Source organism: Oryza sativa, chromosome 11, assembly GCF_034140825.1.
Source record: "Oryza sativa Japonica Group chromosome 11, ASM3414082v1".
Taxonomy (NCBI): Eukaryota; Viridiplantae; Streptophyta; class Magnoliopsida; order Poales; family Poaceae; genus Oryza; species Oryza sativa.
This window is the reverse complement of record NC_089045.1, coordinates 1,059,322-1,085,683: the sequence shown is the minus strand read 5'-3', so window position 1 is coordinate 1,085,683 and position 26,362 is coordinate 1,059,322. Positions and strand designations below refer to the sequence as shown.

At 39.1% G+C, this 26,362-nt stretch overlaps 2 protein-coding genes, 2 long non-coding RNA genes and 1 pseudogene across 7 annotated transcripts; 1 reads left to right on the top strand and 4 right to left on the bottom strand.

The window, feature by feature from the left end:
- Positions 1-623: 623 nt before the first annotated feature.
- Positions 624-2,919, bottom strand: LOC136353964 (protein FAR1-RELATED SEQUENCE 5-like; annotated as a pseudogene).
- A 1,499-nt stretch (positions 2,920-4,418) lies between these two features.
- LOC9272329 (uncharacterized) lies at positions 4,419-8,072 on the bottom strand. Of its 2 annotated transcripts, none has more exons than XR_010737317.1 (5): positions 7,832-8,072; positions 7,545-7,745; positions 5,959-6,062; positions 5,138-5,201; positions 4,419-4,682 (listed from the first exon to the last, which is right to left on the bottom strand). It is a non-coding gene; the product is annotated as an uncharacterized lncRNA (long non-coding RNA). The 2 variants fall into 2 exon arrangements; XR_010737316.1 differs by having other exon boundaries at positions 7,837-8,072.
- Positions 8,073-10,722: 2,650 nt separating this feature from the next.
- On the top strand, positions 10,723-13,373 carry LOC9269886 (uncharacterized). The gene is made up of 4 exons (XR_010737862.1): positions 10,723-11,201; positions 11,323-11,490; positions 11,663-11,749; positions 11,889-13,373. It is a non-coding gene; the product is annotated as an uncharacterized lncRNA (long non-coding RNA).
- A 2,021-nt stretch (positions 13,374-15,394) lies between these two features.
- On the bottom strand, positions 15,395-21,200 carry LOC107277804 (probable auxin efflux carrier component 5a). Of its 3 annotated transcripts, XM_066305193.1 has the most exons (6): positions 21,059-21,200; positions 20,197-20,966; positions 20,016-20,101; positions 18,367-18,443; positions 15,866-15,951; positions 15,395-15,701 (listed from the first exon to the last, which is right to left on the bottom strand). In XM_066305193.1, the coding sequence occupies exons 2-6, from the start codon at positions 20,964-20,966 to the stop codon at positions 15,542-15,544; spliced, it is 1,179 nt and encodes a 392-aa protein (XP_066161290.1). In that variant the 5' UTR covers positions 21,059-21,200; the 3' UTR covers positions 15,395-15,541. The 3 variants fall into 3 exon arrangements, with proteins under 3 accessions (XP_066161290.1, XP_025877024.1, XP_025877025.1); XM_026021239.2 differs by lacking the exons at positions 15,395-15,701; positions 15,866-15,951 and adding an exon at positions 17,952-18,261 and having other exon boundaries at positions 20,016-20,104; XM_026021240.2 differs by lacking the exons at positions 15,395-15,701; positions 15,866-15,951 and adding an exon at positions 17,952-18,261.
- Positions 15,977-16,893, bottom strand: LOC112936878 (probable auxin efflux carrier component 5a). The gene has a single exon (XM_026021241.2). The coding sequence runs from the start codon at positions 16,820-16,822 to the stop codon at positions 16,064-16,066; it is 759 nt and encodes a 252-aa protein (XP_025877026.2). The 5' UTR covers positions 16,823-16,893; the 3' UTR covers positions 15,977-16,063.
- Positions 21,201-26,362: the final 5,162 nt, after the last annotated feature.

The following is a 26,362-nucleotide window of genomic DNA, read 5'->3' as shown; positions in this document are numbered from 1 at the left end:
CATCATAACAACTCATGTAACCTAATTACAACAATCTCTCTGCCGAGCACTTCAGTTCTTTTTTAATGCGTGGAAATTGACCAGTAATTCGTTAACTGTGTTATGCCATTCAGTGTGCATGTCTCATTACCATCCTTGGCACACGTAGTAAATGGATTACCATCCTTGGTGCACGTAGTAAATGGATTACCACACTACTGTCATCACTTTCATCACCCCTATCGGTTCTTTGCAACCAAACACGATAATAATTCAATTACCAGAAGATCTCCCCCACACCCAATAACCTGGAGTAATCCAATTACAACAGCCCCACATGCGCTTTCATTTGTTTTGCATGTGTCCACTGATATGCAAACCCACAAAGTGTATAATTCCACAAGCCACACCCACACATTACACACAGCACCCAAAACGTATTCAACGTCCTGTTTTCAACAACTGTGAAACCATCTACACGGCACACATTTATATTCTGAAACCTGCTATTATCAAGCTGGCACTTAAACTAACATGTACTACATAACAAACATTTGATGTTAGGTTGGTGGCTTAACAATGCTATTTGCACGTTACACAAATTATGGCACATACGTCAATATGGACAGTGTGGAGCGTACACATCATAGGTCGGCGCCACCTCCAGAATCATCCTCGCCATCAATCATCTCTTCATCCTCGTCAACCCCATAATCCATTTCCTCTTCAAGCCTCCTCCTAACATTGGCTGAAACCCCCGCTATACGCTTACCGCTGCCCCTTGGTCGGCCCCTCTTCCCTTTACCCCTATTCAACACCTTCTGTAGCTTGTCGAAGTTGTTGGGGGTTCTTTGGGCAGGTAGTGCTGTAATGACCATCCTTTTTATGACACCACCCACAGACCCTGTTGCAAACCTTCTTGCCCTTTGTGCCGAGGACCATCCCCTGTCCTGGTTCGGCGGCCATACCCTTTGTTCGCGACTTAGGAGGTGCAGTTCGGCTTATCTGGCTAGCGAGGTCATTTCTTTCCCCCTCTCCTTGCATTGTTGTTTGATCAACAGCAATGGATGATCCAGAACTGGACGGGATGCTTTCGACATGTATTCTCAAACTCTTCAGGCCTTTCAGCGCCTCATCATATGCGTCCTATGATTTGCTCCCAGCTTTTGCAACAGCCATAGCCTCGGTCATCAGTACTTTTGTTCTGTAACTCTCTTGCACACCGTCCGAACCAATTGTCTTTTGGTCCCTTCTATCGAAGGGCATGTCGCTTTTCGCTTGCATAGTGTACCTACGGAGAATGTACTTGGCCGGGATGGTCTCAACCTGCACGTGGACAAATGCCCTAAGCAAGTGAGGGCAGAAAATTCTTGTTACAAAAACATGAGCAAGCCAAAATTAGTGCGCTCAAATAAATAGTCTATCTCCACTCGATAACTAAACATAGGACAGATGTACAGTTCCACCAAACCTGTATGCTCCCAAAGCATGCACTCGCACTCATACTGCCCATCATCAACATTTGCAATTACTCGGAACTCCCGCTGGCACCAGTTATATTTTAGCGATCTCTTTGTGTGCGAGATGATCCATGTGTCACTGGATGCTTCACTTGACCTAATTTTGAATGACTTGCTATCGCCCAACACCCCCTCAAATTTCTTGAATACTGCCCTAGTATATAGTCTCGCCAACTGCACCTCGAACGGCCAACAATTTGCAAAGCTGATTTCGGCCTACATGAATCACATTTAACACTGTTAATCACTGCATTTTCTATAGTTAGTGACACGCTGATAGTTTATGCGCACATATATTGTTTCTTTCCATGCAAGCCGACTCCTCTGCTGCCTCCTTCTCCTTCCTTTATGTGAATACATCGAGCATTCTACGCGCGAACCAGTGTAGCGCTGTCTGGTGGTCAACAAACTTACGCTTTACCAATCTGTTTGTGCTCTCGCTCTGCTGCGTCGATGTCATCCGACCACAATAGTCTTCCGAAAGTAAGCTGGGATCCATTTCTCCTGGATTTCGTACAGCCGCTCCATTGTTCCCACACCATGTAGTTCATATTTATCAATAAATTCTGCCCAGGCCCCTTCAAACTCCATCGGGGTATATGTTTGGTCAATACAAATCTCCATGTCACCCTCTAAATCTTCATGACGGGCGAATATAATCGCGAGGGCATCTGCATATTTGTGAAGTATGTGCCACCTGCACAGTCTATGTATGATGTTCTTGAAAACAAGAGGTATGGCAGCTGCCATTGCTACATCCTGGTCTGCAAAAATATTTTACTCATTTACCACACAAGTTCACCATCATAGTAAAGTGCAAATATCATTGCATACTAGTAACCACACAACATTGCACTTTTTGCTTAATACATTACCTGTTAGTATGCATCATAGTTCCGGCCAATCCGCCATGCAAGTCTTGAAAGTATTGAACAACCACTCGAATGACTCCTTCTTCTCATCCCTAAGCAACGCACACCCAAACAACGTGTTTTGGAGATGGTGGTTTGAACCTACAAACATTGCCAATGGCATTTCATATATGTTTGTTTTGTATGTTGTATCGAATGTGACAACATCCCCAAAATCTGCATACGCCGCCTAGCAACTTGCATGGCTCCAAAATAAATTCTTCAGAATGCCATCTTCGTCAAGCTGGGCATCCCAATAAAACTGAGGGTTATCTTTCTTGCACTCCTTAAAGAATTCCAGTAGCTTGTTTATGTCGTCTGCATTCTCAGCTCTCACATTAGCGGCTTTCCTGTTTAGTAACCAAATTACAAAGGACAATTTATTTCAACACGGTGCCACGATGTATGGATGTTTAATGCAATTCAATCGGCAAATGACATATGCAGGATACAAATCTATTCTCAAGATTGCGTGAAGTGAATGGGATGTTCTCTTGTCCACCATGCATGTCAGCAAGCACTCCAATTAGGCTGTTCTGCGCCACCCTGTTTTCTTGCATGGTGTTCACAAACTCCATTATCGTGTCATCCGTGTGCTTATGGGATCTCATGTGCTTTACCGCTGCTAGAGAGGGCGTGAGCGGGTGGTTATGCTCAAGCACAACAACATCGTACACAACAGACGACACCTCACCATCAACCATCACATTTTTCACCTTCATGTATGCCTTGCAACCAGTTTTCTTTGTCCTATGGTTTCGCTCACGTTCAAATTCATCGCCTTTATAAAATTTATGGTGCCCCTCCCTGGAGCAACATATTTCTCTTATAGTCTTCTTAGTTCTACTCTTCCTTATGTCAAACCCAGCATGGTAAGCATATTTCTCATAGAAATCATATACACTGTCATAGTCTTTGAACACCATATTTTGTTTCGGCACCATGTCATCATCCAGCCCACTAAACTGCATTTAGTAAAACTATTACTACCCACCCGTACTGCATGCATAAATGCCATAGAGCATAGATCTGTTCATCCACAAAAATTTGTCCTTACAAACAACATATTAACTACTACTTACATGGGTGTACACTGCTGGCCGTGTTGGAGTAGAAATCTCATGCTCACGCAGAGATGGTGGCATACAGTTCGCATCCCGGCCAGTACAGACGACTGCCCCTCCTCACACTAGCTCATTGTGGTGACTACCTAACACACGCTGTGGCGATGCAGATGTTGGCGGCAATTCACCAAAACGAGCACCGCTGGAGTTCATCGTTGGAGGTGTCACTATGACGCTTCAATTGGTCTTCCCACCGCATGGAACCGCACCCCTCCAAAATTGTGAAGTTGCCAAAGAATAAACCCACCCACACGCAGTGGCAACAACCGACCAGATCGCCAACACGAAACAATCTTGTCATAACTTCCGTAGTAAATCACCATAATACGATAATTCATTTACCGACGAAAACGCCTACTTACAATGTGGCAGTAACCCAATTACTGCATTATGCGAACCACCTCATCCCGAAACAACAGTAACACATTTACAACAAACTCGGTCACTAACTATGGCAAACAATTTAACTACCCCGATAAATCGATTACCATATGCCTAGCTGTGAAAAGGAGCCCAATTAACCTACCAACGTAATAAGTAATCCATTTACCACCAGAAGGGAATGGGACACGTGTCGGTAATTGAGTTAGGTTAGAACCCCGTTTTTCAGAGTAAATCGATTACTATCGATTTTTTACACGCAGCGGTAAATCAATTACAACAAACTCCTTCACACAATTTATCTATACAGTAAATCAATTACCACAAGACTGGTTGCTAGAAGGTGTCCCTATATCCGACACTAATTGATTTACACGCAGAGGCGTATCTTTAACAACTACCCGGATTCAAATAGATCTAATCTACATGGCACGAACGTGGGCAACCGAACACGGTTTTTGCGGACACTGGGCTTGACATGCGGTGCTCGAAACAATGTTCCGTGCGCAAGTGCGCTGAATAGCGCTACCGCATAATATATTGAATTTCAATAAGGAAATTTACAGAATTATTGTTTACATCTTGTAACAAAGAAATTCATAGGCATATCTTTTAAAAAGAAAAAAGTACACATTTTCAGCAGCAAGCTCTGCTAGATAATTGTGCAATATATCTATTCCTATATCATCTTCGCAAATTCCTTCGCTACTTCCTTAGATCTTGAAGTGGGATTCAAGTGTCAGAATTCAGCCACTGATAATTTGAATCTACATAAGAAATTTATTATTACACTTCACAATTGCAATGAAATAATATTGACCATATATTACTTCAGCATATAAAATGCTACTATGAACATACATGAAACAACATAGCCATATTGTCCATTGTCTTGCAGTACTTCACACGGGTCTTACCGGTTATCGTTTTGCTTGAAACAATGATTTGTAACCACTTTACTAAACTAGTTCAAAGACAAACAAAAGTTGCTCACAGATCTAGCATTAAAGTGAGGCCAATTGCCACCTGAAAAATAGATTAGGAGTACTAATGTTCATCAAGATTATCAATGATCCTGTTAAGAATATAATTATCTGATAGTTTCATCCTCTATATATCCGAAACTGGAGAATTCTAATTGGTTTTTGGACAGATCATTTTATTACTAAGCTTCATGTTCTTTCTCCTCTGTTCTGTCAACCAAAAACAGAGTAGCACTAACCTTTGATACCATTGGAAACCCAGTGTGGTAGTGTCCCAGTCATCTTAAATATATTCTTGCAAACCTGCTTGAGAGGGGAAGAAAGACGATGTAGCACCAAAGAATCAAATAATGTATTGAAGCAAGAAGCATTAGTATTTAAGTCCATCTAAAGTAAACTATCTAACGCCATGTTTGTGGAGTGTTGACTGTACACATCATGCTTTCATGATTCCTCCAAACGTGCCTACACACCACAATAATTTCCTCCATACTACAGTAGAACATCTATAGTATTTTATTTTACTGTATCAGCAATAGTGTAATACAAGATTTTGGAAAAACACAGTGCTCAGGACTACCCAAGTGCAATTTATCACAGTTTGCTGTTGAAAATGGAGGAAAATAGTTCGAATGGCACATTTCTTAACATTGAAAGCTACAGTTGACTGAGATATACAAATCGGATATCAGTATCCGCCACCACCATATAGAAGAATAAATGATTACTACTCCTACAATGGAACGAATACATTGGGTAACATATCAAACTTTGGAGCCACACACCATAGAACAAAAACATAATATGCTATATATGCACTGGATATGTCAACAGTTAAACATCAAATATTTTTGCAACAGGAACTTCCCAATATGCATGTGAGCATGCACTTCTAAAAGATCTTACTACTCTTGCCAATGACAGTACAACTTCTATCAATCATCTGTGAAGGAAAATAAAAAGTAATTATGACCTTTTCCTATATAGCATTTCTCCAATAAATTGGAAAATACCTATAGAATAATTATGACTAACCAGAGAAGGCTGCAGCCATAATTACCTTGCACCAAATGATGTGCTCTGTGAGTTCTTCTCCTGTGGGTCCATCTTTACAATCTTGTGAGCAGTCACATATAGTGATATAGAGTTGCTTTGCCTCATTCTCTACACTTAAAGCTGCAGTGTTAGTTTCTTGTCTCAGAACATCATTAGAAAATAATATGTCTGTTTTACTTAACAAGTCATGGAAGAAAATAGATGACATGCAGAATAGTAGCTTAAGATTTCGTTCCCAGAATTTAAAGATATAGCTCATGTTATTTTGAACTTTCATGCACAAACCACAACATGCTGATCCAAAATATTCTTCAAAGCTAGTGTTTTATCAAACAAGTCAACATTTTTTTTGCAATAAGAAATCAACTCGTATTATATTGGTTTTGCTCTTTTGGCCCTCTGTTGTGACCTTTAAGTAATGATCAGACATAACTCTGGATTTTATCGAACAAATCGGTCCATATATACTGCCTGCTTGTCGGAGTCAACAACTTAATCCCCTTGAAAAAACTGGCTAGCTGCATAAAAAGCTGTTCTGTTGATGGTGATCACCCAATGCGTGCATGAAGCTGAAAGCAATAAGCACTACTAATTCACAGATTTAGGGTTTTTTTTTTGTGGATGATCATGTTGGCAATAAGAATTTTGCAATTTCACGTGATCAGATAAAGTATGAGAGGTGTGAAGAAAACATCAATAATCTGTCTAAGGACAAAATTTTCCTTTTACGGAGCTGGCATGCAACTGTACACAGTGAAGCTTCTCAAACACATGATGTGCATATCTGTGACAGAGAACAAGCCATCCACTCTTACTGAAGAAGAATTTAGTCAAACAGTACATAAACCACAAAAAGGGTTCCTTTGGGTTCTTGTGATGTGCTCACCATGCGTACACAAGAAGGATGCAACAATCATACGTGTCTCGACCAGGGGCGGATCCAGGATTTTCAGTCACCGGTGTCATTAGGTAAAACATATTTTATTATAGCCTAGCTTGATATAGTTCTAGATCCTTAATCGATGACTGGATTTGAAGTGTATATGTTAAACTATAATGGTTTAAATTTTTATAGTATTTCATAAAAGATTGGGAACAAAATAATTCATCCCAATATTATCAACATAATCATAAATCTAAATCATATATTTATGAAGCTTAGTTATCTATAATGTTCTACACGTGTTCTAACATTAGTGAATTACTAGTACAACATAGAAATAGATATCACTGATTGATAACAATTCGAGCAACTTACCATGTCTTCTAAGTATTAAAAAACATTTTTGCAAAATTTAATGCATACATGTAAGCTTTTTATCTGTTGCGCACTATTTCTATACCTTATTATTCTACATTGTTATCTATTAAACCTAAAAAGAAGTAATGACACATTTCACCGGGTTAAATTACTAATTGTTTAACATATCAGAACAAAGTAAAGTAACCAAGCAAGTTAGTTCTAACAATCACTTAGCAAAACTATGAGAAGTTGATTAATTAACTAAAGGAAAATAGGGTGTTTGCACGTGTAATGCTAACAATAGCATAACTGTTTTGCTTTCATAAAACAACGCATGTTTTTATTACCTGCTAATTGCATGAGCTGTAGTGAATTGGTCAATCTACCGGTGTCAGTGAACTTTCATCGATGGTGTCATTGGCTAAAAACAAATAGCATCGTGTAGGATTTGCAAAAGGGCGTCGGTGTCAGCTGACACTGGTAGGAACACCGTAGATCCGCCCCTGGTCTCGACTCTCCAGCAATCAGATGTGTCTCGATCTTGCATCCTGCAAATACCATGAAGAAAGGGATGGGTGAGACAGGCTAGATAGATGGCCAGTTCTGGGGAGAGCCAGCGTGTGCGGCTGAGCACTTTACTCCTTCTCCCCCTTCCTCCGTTGCCGCCGGCGTCTATAGTCCCTCGACATCGCTCACGGTTCACCTGACGAGATCGATGTCGCTCCACCGATGAAAACTCCCCTTTCTCCCCTGCCACCTGCCACCATGGGGGCTGCGACGAGCCGTCCCCTTTCTCATCACCGAGATCTGAGTAGTTGAGAATACCAGATTGCAGTAGATGGGAAGCATAAACCTCGGTTGCTCGGGTGATGACTGATGAATTGTGGGTTCCTCCTGGAGTTAAGGAGGTGATGGGGTAGTTGGTGTTGGGGCTTATTATTAGGGGTGAAAACGGAGCGGATATTATCCGATCCGATCCGCTCCGAATCCGTCCGATGTGAGGATATGGTAAGGATTTTTAGATATTCGGCCGGATGCAGATGCGGATGTGGATATGGTATCAACGATATCCGACGGATGCGGATTATCCGATATTTTAATCGGATTATCCGATGTACTGTTTGGCGGATAATCCGCAACTTTCAGGCCACACAACAACTCTATTTAGCCCATTTTACATCGGACGGCCCATCTAGCCCATCTAGTGTAACCTAATCCAATCCTCCCCTAAATCTCTCTCTCTGTGACTCATCTCTTAGTCCCTTCTCCTGCTCCCACACGCGCTGCCGCATGGCACCATTACCATAGGTGCGCCGCGCCGCCGTTGCAGCATGTTGGCGCCACCGCCGCCGCTCCTCCTTCTAGTCCGCCGACAGTGTGTTGTGTGTTGTGTGCTGTAAGCAGTGTGCTGTATGGAACTAGTGTATTGTGTGCTGTATGCAGTGTGCTACTGTGTTGTGTGGCTGTGTGCTGTATGCCTAGATAGCTGTATGCCTCATTGCCTCATGCGTGTCGTATTGATGAGTGAACTACTGATCTACTGAACTGAACACTATATTTTTAAATTTTAAGCAACACAGTGAACTGCTGAACTGAACACTTATATTATGTTTTTGATGGATGTGTTATATTAAGCAAAATTATATTATTGATGTGTTTTGGTTGGTTTTTCCTAGAGAGCTGAAATCATGTTCATATGTTGTTTTGCCATCGTATTGCGGCTAATTGTATTGCCGCCCTCTTGTTGTACGGATTGAATACAAACTTAACATCCGACAACTTTTTGTCCGTTTCCGAACCGAGTCCGCACCGACTCCGCACCGAATCCGACGTCCGAAATAATCCGCTCCGCATCCGCATCCGCACGTCATCCGCACCCGCTCCGCATCCGCTTAAAAAAAGGTTTAGGATATGGTATAGCTATTATCTGTCCGAATCCGCTCCGTTTTCACCCCTACTTATTATATCGTGAGCTGAAAATGTGGAGATAAATTAGCCGGTTCGTTAGATGTGAAATTTTGGCGGCAGTCTCTAGACGGAAAATCGAGATTGGCGGGAAGTATTTTCATGTAAATTGCTCATAAAAAATAGTACGGTATTTCTTTTTCAAAAAACTACGAGAGCCCATAAGTTAAAAAAATTGGTCCACATGTAAGTATTAAATTAAGGTAATTTTGATTTTGTTTATATATATAACATGAGATTTAATTCTACATTCTTGTTTTTGAGATGGAAGTTTGATCACAATTCTTTTATAAAATATAAATTTATAGAAATATAATAAGTTTATGAGATTAAGAAATTACTTTCAAAACAAAAATGTACATGTATCATTTGTTATGTGTGCAAACTATCATTTTCATTTATATTTAAAGTTATAATAATTTAGTTGGAACTTGTCTAAAACATTATATATTTTCTTGATCAAACGTATTAAATGGTAAACACATCCATTAATTTAATTCTATGTTATTTGACTTTACCATGCTCTACTGTCTCAATTGGTTCCTCGTCTATTGGTCTATTTGAGTCTGGCTATCTTCGGTTCCTCGTCTATTGGTCTATTTGAGTCTGGCTATCTTCATAAATAGCTTGAAGTGCGAGTACAAACATCTCATCACTACTTACTTCCTATGCTTTTCACAATCAAACATAGCTGTCTCTATTAGACACTAGCCATCCAAGTCAGCCTTATGTCTTCAGCGTCCTACGTGTAAGCTAGGGAAACCACGTGGCTACAAACATAGCATTTAATGGAAGATGATTTTTACAGGTTAAATGAAGCTTGTTTGTGGTTCGCATATTTTGGCTTAAATTTCATTATCAAAGTGCCCTCTAAATTCTTTAGAAAATTAATAAAATTGCTGCTGATACGAAGTTAATTGTCCATCCCATATACAAGCTTGTTTATTTTTCTGGTTATTTATGTACAAGTAGCCTCTATATGTTTGTGCCTAGATAGCGTCGTCAGCCGCTGCCATTGCTGTAAGGAATAACTAGATATTCTCACTATGTGCCTACTTCCATTCTCCTTCGTCATATTACATAAAAAAACGATATGTATACTTTTTCGTAAAATTTCATTTTCCACACATTATAAATAGCACTGTATATGAAAATGTAATAGGCTATTATTTGATATAGAGGGGAAGATTTTGTTTCATTAACATGGATTAAACTAATTTACTGATAAGGTGCGTACAAAATTGTTAAAACTTTATAGCATTCCAAATAAAACTACTAGTAATAAAAAAAGTTATTTCTAATTATTCTATTCCATTATCTAAAAAAAAATAAAACTACTACTAATTTATTTCTTTATAGGTCCACCCTGTCAGATTTCCATCAATCTAGCTCTCTTGTGCCTGAAAAACAGAAACGAACTGATTTTGCCGCGGGTTTGCTCCAAAATTTTGTGTTCGTACGCTTCCTCCCTCAATTTGCCGGGTTTTCTTCTCCACTCTCGGAAGCAGTTATGGTCCTAACAGAGAACAAAACCCATCTCATCTCCTTGACTCCTTCCCTGTACATACCGACCCAATCTCTCCAGCCTTCGCAGCTTCTCCACAGCGGATGGCGGGGCCCGCCGCGGCCGACGGCACAATCCCTTGCAGCCCAGGCGACGTCGCCGGTGCGGCAGTGCCTCAGCCCTGGTCGCTCGTCCCCAGGGCAAGATCACCCGCCTCAACGCGCTTCTCCACGCCGTCATCGAGGTCAACTCCGACGCGCTCCAGCAGCCGGCGCGCGCCGACACCGCGAGCGCGCCTCTAGCCACCGCTACTGCGGGCCGCTCCATGGCGTCCCCATCCTCAAGGACAACATCGTGACGCGGGACCGGCTGAAAACGACGGCCGGGTCGTTCGCGCTGCTCGGCTTCGTCGTCTGTCGTGACGCCAGCGTGACGGCCGGCCTCCGCGCCGCCGCTGCCACCATCCTCGGCAAGGCAAACTCCTCCAAGTGGTCCAACTTCCGCCCCGTCCCGAACGGCTGGAGCCAAGACGCTGGTAACACCTATCACCACCCTAAGCTGTCGTTTTTTTCTCCAGCATCTCGTCTTGTATGCAATGTGTTTGTGAAATTGTCCATAAAGAGCCCCATGTTGTCAACTGACGTGATCCGGTCCAGCCGCGCGGCGCTGGCATGAGTGCATCATCCGTGTTGAACGGGTGGTCCCTGGCGGCTTTGCCCGCGCGCATCCCCTATGTTTTCAGTTTCAGCACCAGCAGCAACCACCTCACCGTGATGGATTCACTGGCTGAATTTGTTCCTGCCAATCAACGACCGCTTATCATAGTAAGAACTTGCTGAATTTGTTTCTGCCAATCGATGGCAGGTTACAATAGTTAGCACTCTATTTCTTTATGCACACCACGAGTTCGATACTTTGGGCCAGTGCAAAATCGTTGGTCTTATTGTTTCATATTCTTGTGAACTGACTCACCGCTGTATACTTTTGTGGATTTAGGCAGCTCCAGTTAGCTACTCACACGAAGGTCATTTGCATCTACTAGAAGCTGCAGCATGGACGTGATATATATATTTGCAAGATCTGGTGAGAACACTATTTAATAATCCCAAACACCATATTAGTGCTGGCAGTGATTGTCATACTATGTGCACACGATCTATTAGAATTTGTTGAACCCAAGCTTTGGCTATCTTGCTCATGCCATAATTGTTTGGAATGTCAGATTACATTAGGAGGTGATGAAGTAAGTGTTCCAAACGTGCAAATCCATGTCATCATCCACCAGCACTGCCCCCTCACTATTACCATTCTCTACCATATGTACTAGTAATTATTATAGTTATACAGATGAAGTAAGATTTCATGCTGGAACTTTCTTAGGAATAATATGCAACTTGTGACCTGTTTTTGCTAGCATTATTGTTGTTTTGAATGAAGAATTGATGGTTGCAATTGGCCGATTTCTGCTAACCAGTGAATCAGTAAGGTATGAATGGATGCAAATTCTGCTAAACACATAGCTATTTTTATTCAGGATAGAGCTGCGAACTACGACATGAATAATACTCATATGTACATGAATGTACATGTTAATACATACATTAGGATAAATATAATAAATAACTAGATGAATGGGTAGTGTGAACTAACCTAGCAAGTTCTGTTTTTTAAATCGTTTGGTGGAAAATCTGGCAGTTTTTTTATCAAAAGATATGTGAAATGATGTAGACACTCCCAGTCTTATATACAGTCCTCATCAAGGTTGTTCATGTTGCTTAGGATTCTATTCATTCGTCCTTATCTTTTTTTTTTGTTAGTAACAACATCTTTGTACCATGATCTAAGCTTTCAGGCTGGTATAAGTATAATCAGCCATCTGTGGCCTTTCAATTATTCTAATTATGCATGTGTACAAGATTGTCCTTTTTTATTCAATTCAGTGATCTCCAAGGTTGCATGTAAGCTTTGTCCACTAGATCATGGATCCAACACAAGCCTCCAGGTGCTGTTAACCTCATCTCCACATATTTAGCGACAAACTTTGTGTGAGATGAAGATCAAATTGTATAGTCAAATATATTCACTTGTGGTTATTAAATTTATAACACACCTACATTACCTTTACTTTCTATTTCAACACAGCAAACTATGGATTTAAATGCTAGTAAACAGACATTGCTTTTCTACAGACCATTTATGAGCATTTTTGGTAGAATAAAGGAGTTTTCATATGTGGAAAAAAATATCTTGAAACTAAGATCTGATCCAATGGCCATTTAACAATTGTGTGAATTAGTGATTATTACAGCAGAAGTGTGTGATCATTGAGTATGTTTATTAAAATTCTTTGAAGTGGTGGAATTTTTTTACACTGCCACCACATGTTTGTCACTGTTGTTGGTATAGAAAGTACAAATTTTCATCTATGTGATATCAACTGTTTATTTTCAAGCCCATTCTTTGGTTTGTCAAGGTGGGAAATTCAAGTAAAGGCTTGTTTTGATAACCTCTTTTGCAGGATTTATTTTCAATTTGTTCAAGGCTGTTGGTATTGCACGGAGGAAATTCATTACCTACTTTTTTTTTAACCTTGCAATGTCATATTGATAACCCATGTATCCCCGCAAAAAAAATATTGATAACCCATGTAATCATGTCATCAACTCATGTGATATTTGGAGTGCCTTGGAGTGTATTGGCTTTGAAAGCTTTGCTATCCTGTATTTCCCATGGTTATTCATCAACAGAGATTGCACATTGTTGCTTTCTACTCTGCTAGTGGAGGGTATGTTAATTAAGTCCATTGTTGGTGGATGATTATTTGATTTTTGACCATGTTAATGGATTAAACTAAGATCAACATGCTATCTGTAATATATATATCTGACTTCATATGGAAATTCGATTGTATATTAAACAATGTTATGAACTCCAAAATAATTTGCATATTGAGAACTGCACAAGCTCAAGGGAACTTTAGTCTGGTCTATTATAGAAAAATGGCAAAAACTGAGGTGATTAAAATGAGAGGTATGAGAGAAAATAGAAGAGTAATACAATTTTTAAGTAAACAATGCAACGGAAAGTAAACGGTTGATGTAAATCTCCGAACAAACGAATACAGTAGACATGTGAGTTCGAATAGTTTGCTCTATGGTTAGCAGTTTCCTTTTTTTTATATATATATTTGGAGACATGTCGCAAATCAGAGTAAAAAAACAGATTTGCTAAAAATATGTCGCCAGTTTTTGTCAAAAAATAGTCGATTTTGTGACAGTACGATTTACATCGAGATTCGTGCTAGTGCAAAGTGTCGTGACGGAGGGTTGAACCCAGAACTTCGAAGTCGGCAGACAGAGCTCCTAACAACCGAGCACGGTATTGGCATTCACTTTATTGCCAAAACAAATTAATATTGAATTTTGAAGTACTTATACACTAATTACCCCCCACATTCACTTACACGGCACTTACGCTATAATTACATATGTATTTATTCACTTACACAGCACTTGCATATCACTTACACTATAATTACATATGTAATTTAGGGACTTACAATGTAAATACATGCTGACTATTTTTTAATGAAAAATATGGTTCCATAAATATAGCTACTCCCGTTAAAAAACACACAAAGTAAAATTATCACAACATAATCCAAACACAGCCATGCGCTTTCCAGGTGCCACTGGATCGCAATGCTTGCGATATACATGTTTGAGCCTAGATATTATTATTATTCTTTCTAAAAAAAACTTGGACAACAGTTGATAGTGTGATGGCGCAAAAAAGAAAGTAAAATCATTTACATGCACCTAGCAACACCAAGGTATACTTGCCCACTTGGTTGGTTGAGAATTGCGTATGCCAAAGGTCTAGAGTTTAACTCCCTCCATAATAAGCAACACTTTTTTACCATATATTTGTTCACTGTTTCAGCATTCATAACATTGTGTTACTTTTGTTCACTGTTTCAGCATTCATAACATTGTGTTACTACAGGCGACAGCAACATATATGTAGGTGTTACTATACAGTTCAAGTATAACATAACTCGTATGTTTTATAACACACAGCTTGTGTTGCTATTGAACTATCTTGTAACATATGTCTTAAAGTGTTACAAATTTATATTGAACTATCTTGTAACATATGTCTTAAAGTGTTACAAATTATGTTACAATATGTAAGTTCTGTAAAATGGGTGCACGATGTCATTCCAGAAACACCTTATGCCATAACTGAAAATTTCATGAACAAATTATTCAATGAGTATAATAAAGATTACATTACCCATGGTGAGTTTGAATTATTCAATGAGTATAATAAAGATTACATTACCCATGGTAAGTTTAATATAGATTACATTATCATGGTGATGATCCTTGTCTGCTCTCAGATGGTACTGATACATATGCCCTTGTTAACTAATATATAGTCATATTTCCTCCAAAAGTATATATAGTCCGATCATAAATGGTATGGACATTATCATGCCGAAAACCACCCTTTAACAACAAAAATGACAAAAGATAACAATTTTAAGACATATTATTGATTTGGTTATAAATAATTAACTCTGATAATTAAATCTACCAGTAGAAACTTACGCCGTACTTAGGACGTCTGCATGCAATCCATATTCCAAATATAAAGGATGAAATAAACTGAGGTATTGCAGCATACACTCATTTCATGAGAAAAATAAAAAATATGAAGAAAAAGTTAAACAATTGATCACAATATATCTTGTTTTCAAAAAGAAAACAGTGACAAAAAAATAACTGATTATAATTAAAAAGATCAATGAATTAATTAATTACACTCATTTAGTTTTTAAACTTCATAACACTTGCAAATTTCACTCGTAAACTAGTAGCAGTTAATTGTGTGTACTTGTATGATGGCTACTCGGAGGACATCACCACGGATGCCAACGGCGGCGGATCCTATGGCCATGGCAGTGGGCCCGATTATGAACTTTAGAAAAAGGCCCAGAAGTGCAAGTCTTCTTGCTGGCCCATGAATAATCCTTAGGAAAAATGAAAGAAAAGAATAAGCTGGTTTAGTACTTTTAATGTAAATGTGCATTTTTTTCTTGGCATACTGTGGACAGAGATATATTATAACCCTTACATACATATAGACTAAATGACATACCACTATATGTTTAGAAGTGCATGTGTGCAAACCTACCCATATTGAACATAGCCAGCCCCAGCCCTGATCTTGACATTATTAGCACCGACCCCTCCAAAGCTGGTGGCAAAGTGAGGTGCGACCTGCAAAAATATTAGGCACAGTTGTATATATTAGTACATATAGATTAATTATATTAATGAGCATGTACTTATGGGGATACTTATTACTCATTTACCTATTGGAGATGCAAGCCTAGGAGATGCCGATTACACTAGCATATAGACTAGGATTACAGGCTAACTTACGTGCCACCGACTTGAAGAGCGGTAACCTGGCACCATTCACCACTGCCACTGACACTGCCTCCTCCCCCCTGAGATCTTGGTTCGTGGCATCTGAAACCCCCTCTTCGAGGCTTTGCATATCTTCGCTGGTACCCGAGCTACCGACGACCGTATCATCATCTATGAAGGATCCTTCTTCATAACTGTTAGACTCGTCATGAGCGTCGGAGACGAAAGCTTTCCTTACTTCCAGGACCACCACGAGTGAGGTGAGCCACACTATTGCCTGGAAGATTGATAGTTGTACCACAATTTGCCCTGCCCAGTTGCCATACATGGCCCTCGCCATGGGCATGCCCACAACCAAAGAATTGGTGAGTGACGCAAGAGAAAAGCCGCTTATACACCAGTCGGTGACAGCGGCGCATAATCCCTCTTTCCGGAATTTCAACATAACACCAATGCTGATTGCGGCGACTATAATTAACTTTGCTATGCTATCAGCCGCTATAAGGCTGCACCTCACATTGTAGGGATCAAGGTGGAGGGTAAATTCAAAGGTGAAAAATGGAAAAGCAAACCAAACGACCATTCTATTTATTGCTTCGGAATCTTCTGCCGTGAAGATTTGCCACCATCGCCTGGAAGAGCAGTACCCCAATGCAAGGGCGAAATAAAGCAGTGTTATCGCGGACAATATTTTTCCAATGTCCACCCACCCTATCATCTTGAAATTGGTGAAAAAAAAGATGAACAACACTAATACTTCCTGAGAATGTTTAGGTCGACGAGTGAACACTGATATCTCATGACGACTCGATATCATATATATAGTGAAGACTGATATCTCATGGAGATATTGTTGAGATCATGCCGTTATGAGTTTGTTAAGCATGCGCGAGCCAAATGCGGTGAGCTGATGATGGCGACCGCGAAAAACCAAATTGTGGGATTCGTTTTCTTCCTAATCACCCAAACTTAAGGATCTAACCAAATTGTGGGATTCGCTTTCTTCCTAATCACCCCAACTTAAGGATCTAATTGTTGAGATCATGCCATTACGAATTTATTAAGCATGCGCAAGCCACATGCAACAAGCTGATGATGGCGACCGCGGAAGCGACTGTGAAAACCAAATCAAACCAAATCGTGTTTCTCTTGCAGAATGTAGCGTGTAGTTTAGGAAAAACTGTATTTGGGATGGCAGCTTAGAGCATCATCAAAAGCATCCTAAAATTCTATCCCCAACATTTCAGTTATGGTAATTCTAAACAAGATTTGAGGTGTTAAAATTTTTATTCCTGCAACAGATTAGCTATAATTGATTTCCTAAAAACAAAAAGACTGAGCCCTTAGAAAACTTCCAACAGAAATTAGTTTCCACTCGTCGCTCTCACGAGATCACGCTCTCGCACGTGCCCCTTCGTCGCCCCTCTCCACGCAGTACCATGCCGGCAGATCAACCTGACTGGTACACGTGCACCCCCAGTTTTCTACATGTACACCAGCAATTCTAGCAGGCAACAAAGCACCAACTAGCAGCAAGCAATTTTTGATCAAAATCCCCGGAATACCACACAGGGAATGATATCAAGATGCTGTTGGTGATGCTCTTAGGTATCACATTCTAGTTTTTTTTTCTCTTTTTATTTTTAGCTGTGTTACCAACCTTACGTGTGACCCCCAGGCAGTATGGAAGTTCAGGCATTTTTGTTCTTTTAGGCTTGCAGTTTTTTTTCTTTCCCATATTTTCCACACAAAAAAAAAATCTCATTTTATTTAGAATGATTTTTTAATGTTTTCTTTTCTGGTATGTAGGTTGATAATTGTCCGTGCTGTAAAATGGGTGCACGATATCATTCAAGATGCACCTTATGCCATGACTGAAGATTTCATGAACAAACTATTCAATGAGTATAATATAGATTACATTATCCATGGTGATAATCCTTGTCTGCTCCTAGATGATACCGATGCATATGTCCTTGTCAACTAGATATATAATCATATTTCCTCCAAAAGTATATGACCTTATCAACCAAATATATAATCACATTTCCTCCAAAAGTATATGTCCTTGTCAACCAGATATATAATCATATTTCCTCCAAAAGTATATATAGTCCCACCATGAATGGTAGGGACATTATCATGCCCAAAAACACCCTTTAACAACAAAGACAACGACAAAAGATAACAGTTTTAAGATATATTATTAATATGGTCATATATAATTAACTCTGATAATTAAGTCTAATAGTAGAAACTTACGCTGTACTCAGGACGTCTGCATGCAATCCATATTCCTTGGCAAATATGAAGGATGAAATAGACTGAGGTATTGCAGCCTGCACTCATTTCATGAGAAAAATTAAAAAATATGAAGAAAAAGTTAAACAATTGATCACAATATATCTTGTTTTCAAAAAGAAAACAGTGACAAAAAATAACTGATTATAATAAAAAAGATCAATGAATGAATTGATTACACTCATTTAGTTTTTAGACTTCAGAACACTTGCAAATTTCACTCATAAACTGTCATAATCCACAAGTTTGGATGTATGGAAAACTTGGAAATGGTCACATTGCTGCCATGGATGGCAATGAGGTGCATATTTATACATGAATAATGCCTACTTTGATGCCCATATACTAAGTACTAGCTTGCTGAAAAAAAATTATTTGAAAGCAAATCTGATTTGAAAGCGTTTTATGCAAATAAAACTTGCCTTATGCTAAAAAGAACCATATATGCCTTCCTTGGATATATGCCATGCATGTAGTGTGTTAGGATTGCCTTGTGCTTGCTAGTACATTATTTTTGTAATGTACTGACTCTTGCATTTGTTGTTGTATTGTTGTTATTTAGAGATGGTTGCAGGTGAAGTCACTCCGGAGGAGGATGACTTCTTTGGTGATGATTCGTTCTTCCAGGATGGTTCTTGCTAAGGTCTACCCTAGTCAGTTGCATAAAAGATCTTTTAGGTAGAAAATGCTTCCGCAAACTTAAGTATTTGGCCGGTCGGCCATAAGTATCTTAGTACTAAGCCCTTGTTTAGATTCCAACTTTTTTCTTTAAACTTTCAACTTTTCTGTCACATTGAACTTTCTTACACACACAAACTTTCAACTTTTTTCTTTAAACTTCCAATTTTTTTCAAACTTCCAATTTTGGCGTGGAACTAAACACAGCCTAAGTTGTGAGAATTTATCTAAGTCCCAGAACCCTCTATATTTGGATATCAAGTGCTTGGATGAAAATGTTTAATATGTTCCTTATGTTAGGAAAATATTAAACATGACTATCAGTTAAAGATATTTGACAAGTCGTATATCTTTAGCCATTTATCAAGTCTCCTGAATGTGTAACATATCTTGTCGCTACCTTCGTATGGTTTGACGGGCACATCTCAGACTGAAGTTGACTGACAGGCTAAAGGACCAGCAATATCTCTAATATCCTTCTCTCGAAGCGTCGGATGTCTTATTATGCTTGATGGGTGAATTGAACCATTCTATTCAACTATCAAACATAATAAGAGGTCCGGAGTGCTTTTGACATAAACTAGTACTCCAGTAGTTAATTGTGTGTACTTGTATGATGGCTACTCGGAGGGCATCATCATGGATGGCAACGACGGCGGATCCTATGGCCATGGCAGCGGGCCCGATTATGAACTTCAGAAAAAGGCCCAGAAGTGTAAGTCTTGGTCCACACTACATAATCCTTTCTTGCTGGCCCATGAATAATCCTTAGGAAAAATGAAAGAAAAGAATAAGCTGGTTTAGTACTTTTAATGTAAACGTGCATTTTTTTTCTTGACATACTGTGGACAGAGATATATTATAGCCCTTACATACATATAGACTAAATGACATACTGCTATATGTTTAGAAGTGCATGTGTGCAAACCTACCCATACTGAACATAGCCAGCCCCAGCCCTGATCTTGACATTATTTGCACCGACCCCTCCAAAGCTGGTGGCAAAGTGAGGTGCGACCTGCTATAATATTAGGCACAGATGTATATATTAGTACATATAGATTAATTATATTTATGAGCATGTACGTACGGGGATACTTATTACTCGTTTACCTATTGGAGATGCAAGCCCAGGAGATGCCGATTACACTGGCGTGTAGATTGGGATTACAGGCTAACTTGCGTGCCACCGACTTGAAGAGCGGTAACCTAGCACCATTCACCCCTGCCACTGTCACTGCCTCCTCCCCCTTGAGATCTTGGTTCGTGGCATCTGAAACCCCCTCTTCGAGGCTTTGCATATCTTCGCTGGTACCCGAGCCACCGACAACCGTATCATCATCTATGTAGGACCCTTCTTCATGTCTATTAGACTCGTCATGAGCGTCGGAGACGAAAGCTTTCCTTACTTCCAGGACCACCATGAGTGAGGTGAGCCACACTATTGCCTGGAAGATTGATAGTTGTACCACGACTTGCCCTGCCCAGTTGCCATACATGGCCCTCGCCATGGGCACGCCCACAACCAGAGAATTGGTGAGTGACGCAAGAGAAAAGCCGCTTATACACCAGTCGATGACAGCGGTGCATAATCCCTCTTTCCGGAATATTAACCCAACACCAATGCCGATTACGATGACTATAATTAACTTCGATATGCTATCAGCTGCTATAAGGCTGTACCTCACATTGTAGGGATCAAGGTGGAGCGTAAATTCAAAGGTGAAAAAGGGAAGAGCAAACCAAGCGACCATTATTGCTTCGGAATCTTCTGCCGTGAAGATTCGCCACCACCGCTTGGAAGAGCAGTACCCCAATACAAGGGCGAAATAGAGCGGTGCTATCGCGGACAAGATTTTTCCAATGTCCACCCACCCTATCATCTTGAAATTGGCGAAAAAAAGATGAACAGGATTAATAGATCCTGAGAATATCCAGATCGATCTAAAAGGTACTGTATTAATGATATACTTACTACATAGAGTCGATAGATGAACACCGATATCTCATGGAGATAATCCCCTCAAAATAAAAAGTCACACCTCACACCTCATACCTTTCTCCTCCTCCAAATAAGAACTCCCACCTCATGCCTTTCTTATTCTCCTAAACTTATGGGATCTAATTGTGGAGATCATGCCGTTACGAGTTTGTTAAGCATGTGCGAGCCACATGCGACGAGCTGATGATGGCGACTGCGAAAAATCAGATCGTGGGATTCGTTTTCTGTTACGGAATGTGTAGCATGGAGTCTAGGAAAAACCGGATCTTGGGATGACAGTGTAGGTATGGCATTCTAGTTTTTTTTTCTCTTTCTATTTTTAGCTATGTTACCAACCTTACGTGTGACCCTAGGCCGTATGGAATTTCAGCCATTTTTGTCCTTTTTAGGCTTGCAGTTTTGTTTCTTTCAATGTATTATATAATATTATCATATATCCATATTTTCCACTCCAAAACAAAATCCCATTTTCTTTAGAATGATTTTTTTAAGACCAACTCATGGAATCTATCTCTGTCATTTCTATATTATTAACCATGTTTATAAACAATTTTACAGTTGATCAGGCCATCAAAGGATCCCTCTTTGCATGCATGCACAACTGAACTGAACTGAACAAAAATAAGATAAAATGCAGGTCAGCTTTAGTTTGTCCTGTGGCTAAGCATGCACCTCATAACTCACAAAATTGGAGGGCCTAAAAGCCTCCAGCGAAGAGCTTTTTGGCGTGGGATCGATCAGACTAGTTAATTAGCTATGTTGACATGTAGCTAACTTGCTATGCATGCATCTAGGGATGATTTATCTACAATAATCGCTGACAATCTGTCTGATCGGCTTGAGAGATGGATTCCCACATGTTTAATCACGAGGTAACTACTGGTTCCTTTTTTTTTTATAGGAGTAGAAAAGCTTAAAATCACTCCCTTCAATAACAAGTGACGCTTTTATATTGATACGGTTTCTAAAATGCAACTTGATTTGCATACAACTAACTAGGTGAGCCGCGCAATTGCGCAGCTAGCATCCATACAAAATTATTTTTTTTACATATGATTTTGCTTAAAATTAGTTAAATAGCTATATAATTGTCTTAGGACTTTGAAAAACCGAACCTTATCATCTGCATTTTCTAATTTTATAGTTTTTGAAAGTCACACTAGGCGCTACCTCGTACTTATTTGTTACCCTTTTATTTATTTGCTCGATCTACTACGGTTTCTATTCATCCTCCTTGCAACTTTTAAAATTGGATCTTATAAATTCTAGAGTTTATTGCTCGATCTACTACGGTTTCTATTCATCCTCCGTCAAACGCCGTCACTCGACTCCCCTAAGCCGTCCATCGCCTACTCTTTTTATTTTCATTGGGATTTTTAAAATCGAACATAATTATCATCTGTGTACATTTTAACTTTCTAGAAGTCCCGGCAAACCATCCGTAGCTTTGTTATTGTACTCCTCTATGACCCATCCGTTGCCTTCTCTCTTAATTATTAGTGAGATTTTAAAAATCGAACATGATTATCATTTTGGTTTAATTTTTACTTTCCAAAAGTCTTGCCAAACACCGTGATTGTGCTGCTTAACAGCTTGCCTGTCATCCCTTCTCTTAATCATCACTGGGATTCTATTTGATTTTTTTTAAATTTAACCACTATAATTTTGACATGCTATCATCTAACAATTATTTTTTAGTAATATTTAAATTCAATAATATGATAAATAGATACTACTTGAACACTTTGGAAGTCATATCAAAATCCAATTTGGGGATGTATTTTATTTTTAATTTTATTTTTAATAAATATTTTTAATAAGTAGATGGACTCTGCTTCTAATATTCTTTATTTTTAATTCTGAATTTTAGTAATTTCTAAATTGCATTCCTACCTGAACTCTTTCGAATTCGTAGAATTCATATTGAAATCAAAATTTGGGATTTATTTTATTCATAATTCTAAAATTTAATTAATCCTATGTTGTGTTCTAAATGCACTCTCTTCCAATATTTTTTAATTTAGAATTTTAGTAAATTCTAAATTGTTTTCCTACTTGAACTCTTTGAAAATCGTATTGAAATCTAAATTTGGGATTTATTTTTTAAATTTTAAATTTTAATTATTTTGTCTTTGTTTCTAGATGAACTCTTTTTTCAATACTACTTATTTTTAATTCTGAATTTTATTAATATTTAAATTGTATTCTTACTTTAACTTTTATTTTTATTTTTCTCAAACTTATTTTTTAATTTCGTTTGATAATATACTCAGTAAGGGGCAGGTGTGGACTGCATGGATGTCATGTGCGGTTGATTGCGCATTAGACATACTCCAATCAAACAGTTGATATTTTTTTTTATTTTTCTCTAATTAACGTGGTAATTTCTTAAAGGTTTAGACATCATAGCAAAACTGATAAGCTCCTATGCGGTATACAGGAGCCGGGTTTGATATTTTTTAGGTGCATGTATGTTAGTTTTTTTTACGATCTAGATTATATTTCCAATTTGCCGTGCTAGTCATCAATCTATCAAAAAAATGTATGACATTTAATTTTCTCCAGGAGTGCTAGGCTAGCTATTTACGAATGCATATGGCAGTGTATAGACATGGAGGCATGCACTATTTATTTTTCTTAGTACTCTACTTTTCCTTTTTTTTTCTTCGATGGTTAATCGGATCTACTCTACAGTTCAATCACTCATTCTTTCATTGCTCAGGGAACGGAAATTGTGTCGTGTATTCGTATTTCTCGTCAAGTGAGTCGAGACTGCGGCTGCATCCTGGAGACTGGGACGGAAATCAGCAACAGCTAGCAGCACGAGCCACGCTCACGTGTGGAGGCAGCAGTAGCTTAGTTGGGAGCTTTTCTCGATGAAAGAAAGAAATGAAACAAGAAATAGAGGAATAAGATCCCAATTTTCTAGCATCCATCCAGGAACAAGACCCCAATTTTCTAGCATCCATCTATCACTGTTAAATAAAACATAGGTAGTTTGCTAAATTTCATGTATTTGATGGACTATGAGATATTAAAGTTGGATGCAGAATCATATAGCGTGCAACTCTTTTTCGATATCATATTATTACTTTGTAGTTTTTTCGCTATATATTCCATGTTTGTAACATGAACATTGATCTATTATATATAACTTTGATCTATTATAAGTGCAATCTCGAATGACAAGGATTTTAGCCCTCGCAGCCTCGCAATGCCTCATTTTTTGTCCGTCCTCTGCCACTGTCCTTGCCCAAATCGGCGCCACCGCCCCTGCCACCGGAAGCCTTTTCATCTCTAGGTCGCTGCCGACGCCTTCCACGCCGAGCTGCTCCTCGCCGCCACCGATCCCTGCCGCCGACACCTTCCACGCCGAGCTGCTCCTCGCCGCCATCGATCCCTGCCGCCGACACCTTCCACGCCGAGCTGCTCCTCGCCGCCACCGATCCCGCCACCGGAATCCCTTTTGTTGCTAGGTCACCACCGCCGCCTTCCGCGCCGATCTGCTCCCCGCCGCCACCGATCCCCATTGCCGCCATCACGCTCTCACCATGCCTCTACTTTACGCTCCACATCTCATAGCACAGGTAATGTGGCTCTTCTTGAAGCAGTGGCATTGTTCTGTTCTTTTGTTTTTTTGACCGTTTTGGGTATATTACATCTAATTTGTCCACTGGGTTCAGTAAAAGTGTAAAACACAAAGCAGAAGGATTCTCTATATCCAGTTCATAATTGGGAAGAATGTCATCTGATAGTATATAAGTGAATAATTTTCCATGTAATACCTAGATTGGCTTATCATCTGTTGATTCCCTGGAGAGCTAATCAACCCATTGAATTGTTTTGCCACTTACCAACTATACCTGATTAAATCAGTAGTCAAACCTTTTACTTGTTTTCAAATTCAAACTTTTTACATTTTGATTTGATATTTCTCTATTAAATCTGAATTGCACTGGTTCTCATTGCTTGTTTCTCTCAGTCATGATCCATGTTTCATGTGTAGTTACCAACACTTCTTGCTTCCATGCTATCACTAGGAGAAAGAATGATAATGTGGTTATGCACAGTTCTCATTTAGCAAAATCACACCAAGATAGAGAATGGTACTGTGGTTATTAACACATTTGAAGATCCATCTGTTATAGCTTGTTTGTGAATGTTGGGGCTTTTTTTTTTCTCGATGTTCTGTTCTCTTTTCTGCCAGAAAATATGCAAACCAATATGTTAATTCATTTGCCTGTTTGCGTTTAAATGTTGTGTCTTGATTCTGATGTTTAATCCAATGTCGTAAAATCACTGCCAAATTAATAATCAAAATATAGCTATGCATTGTGGTGAAGTCATGCTCACGATGAGATAGAGCTCAGCTGCTAATTTTAGTCACTAATTTTGGTAAAATAAACTATGCCGGGGATATCTTTGAATGTGAGGCTACTAAAATTTCATGATGATATACTCCACTTAAAATATGTTTATTTGGGTTGGAAAATCAGGACTTGACAACAATTTCTTCTGTTCCTTTTACTGGTCATTTTACTGGGCTGAATATATAAGATGGAATTGCTTAGTGGTTATTGGTATTTAACCTGAAATGGATGCCTTGAGATGATCACAGATGGCGGTCTTGTAGGTTATCCATTGCCCTGTGATATGCATAGATGTCACCGTGAAAGGAATGGAGCAATTCTTAGATTAATTATATGGAGTCTTAGCTTCAGTCATACATGGTAGATGCATTCCTGTCTTAAATACATTAGAATTGGCATATAGAGCATCAACAGGCATCAAAGAGGCCTATGAAAGTTCTTTCAATTCAAGTACGAATAAATAGTATATTATAAAGACTAAAACTTATTTGGAACCAGCACAGAATACTATTGTTTGTAACTTTCCTTTGGAATAAAGTATGGCTCATACAGATCAATAATTCATCTTTCCATCAGTGGCGCTTGTCCTTTGGAAAGAATTGCTGATAATTCGATGGAACGTATTGATCTTAAGACAATCAGGGGTCATAATATTGTTTCTAACTTTATGTCAATTGAGAAAATGAATGCATCGGGCAGCACAAGTGCTGATATATAATAGATATGTGCATACACATGCTTTTACACATTAATTTTCATGTTGTTGCTAAATATACATTGATGTGTGCATTCCTGATAGGTTGATGGGAACATTATAAGGAGGTGCTAAAAGTCATGGACTGCAAGTTATCTTCTACCCTATAGTTCAACAAATGGTTTTACTCATTCATCGTGTGACACATCCAAC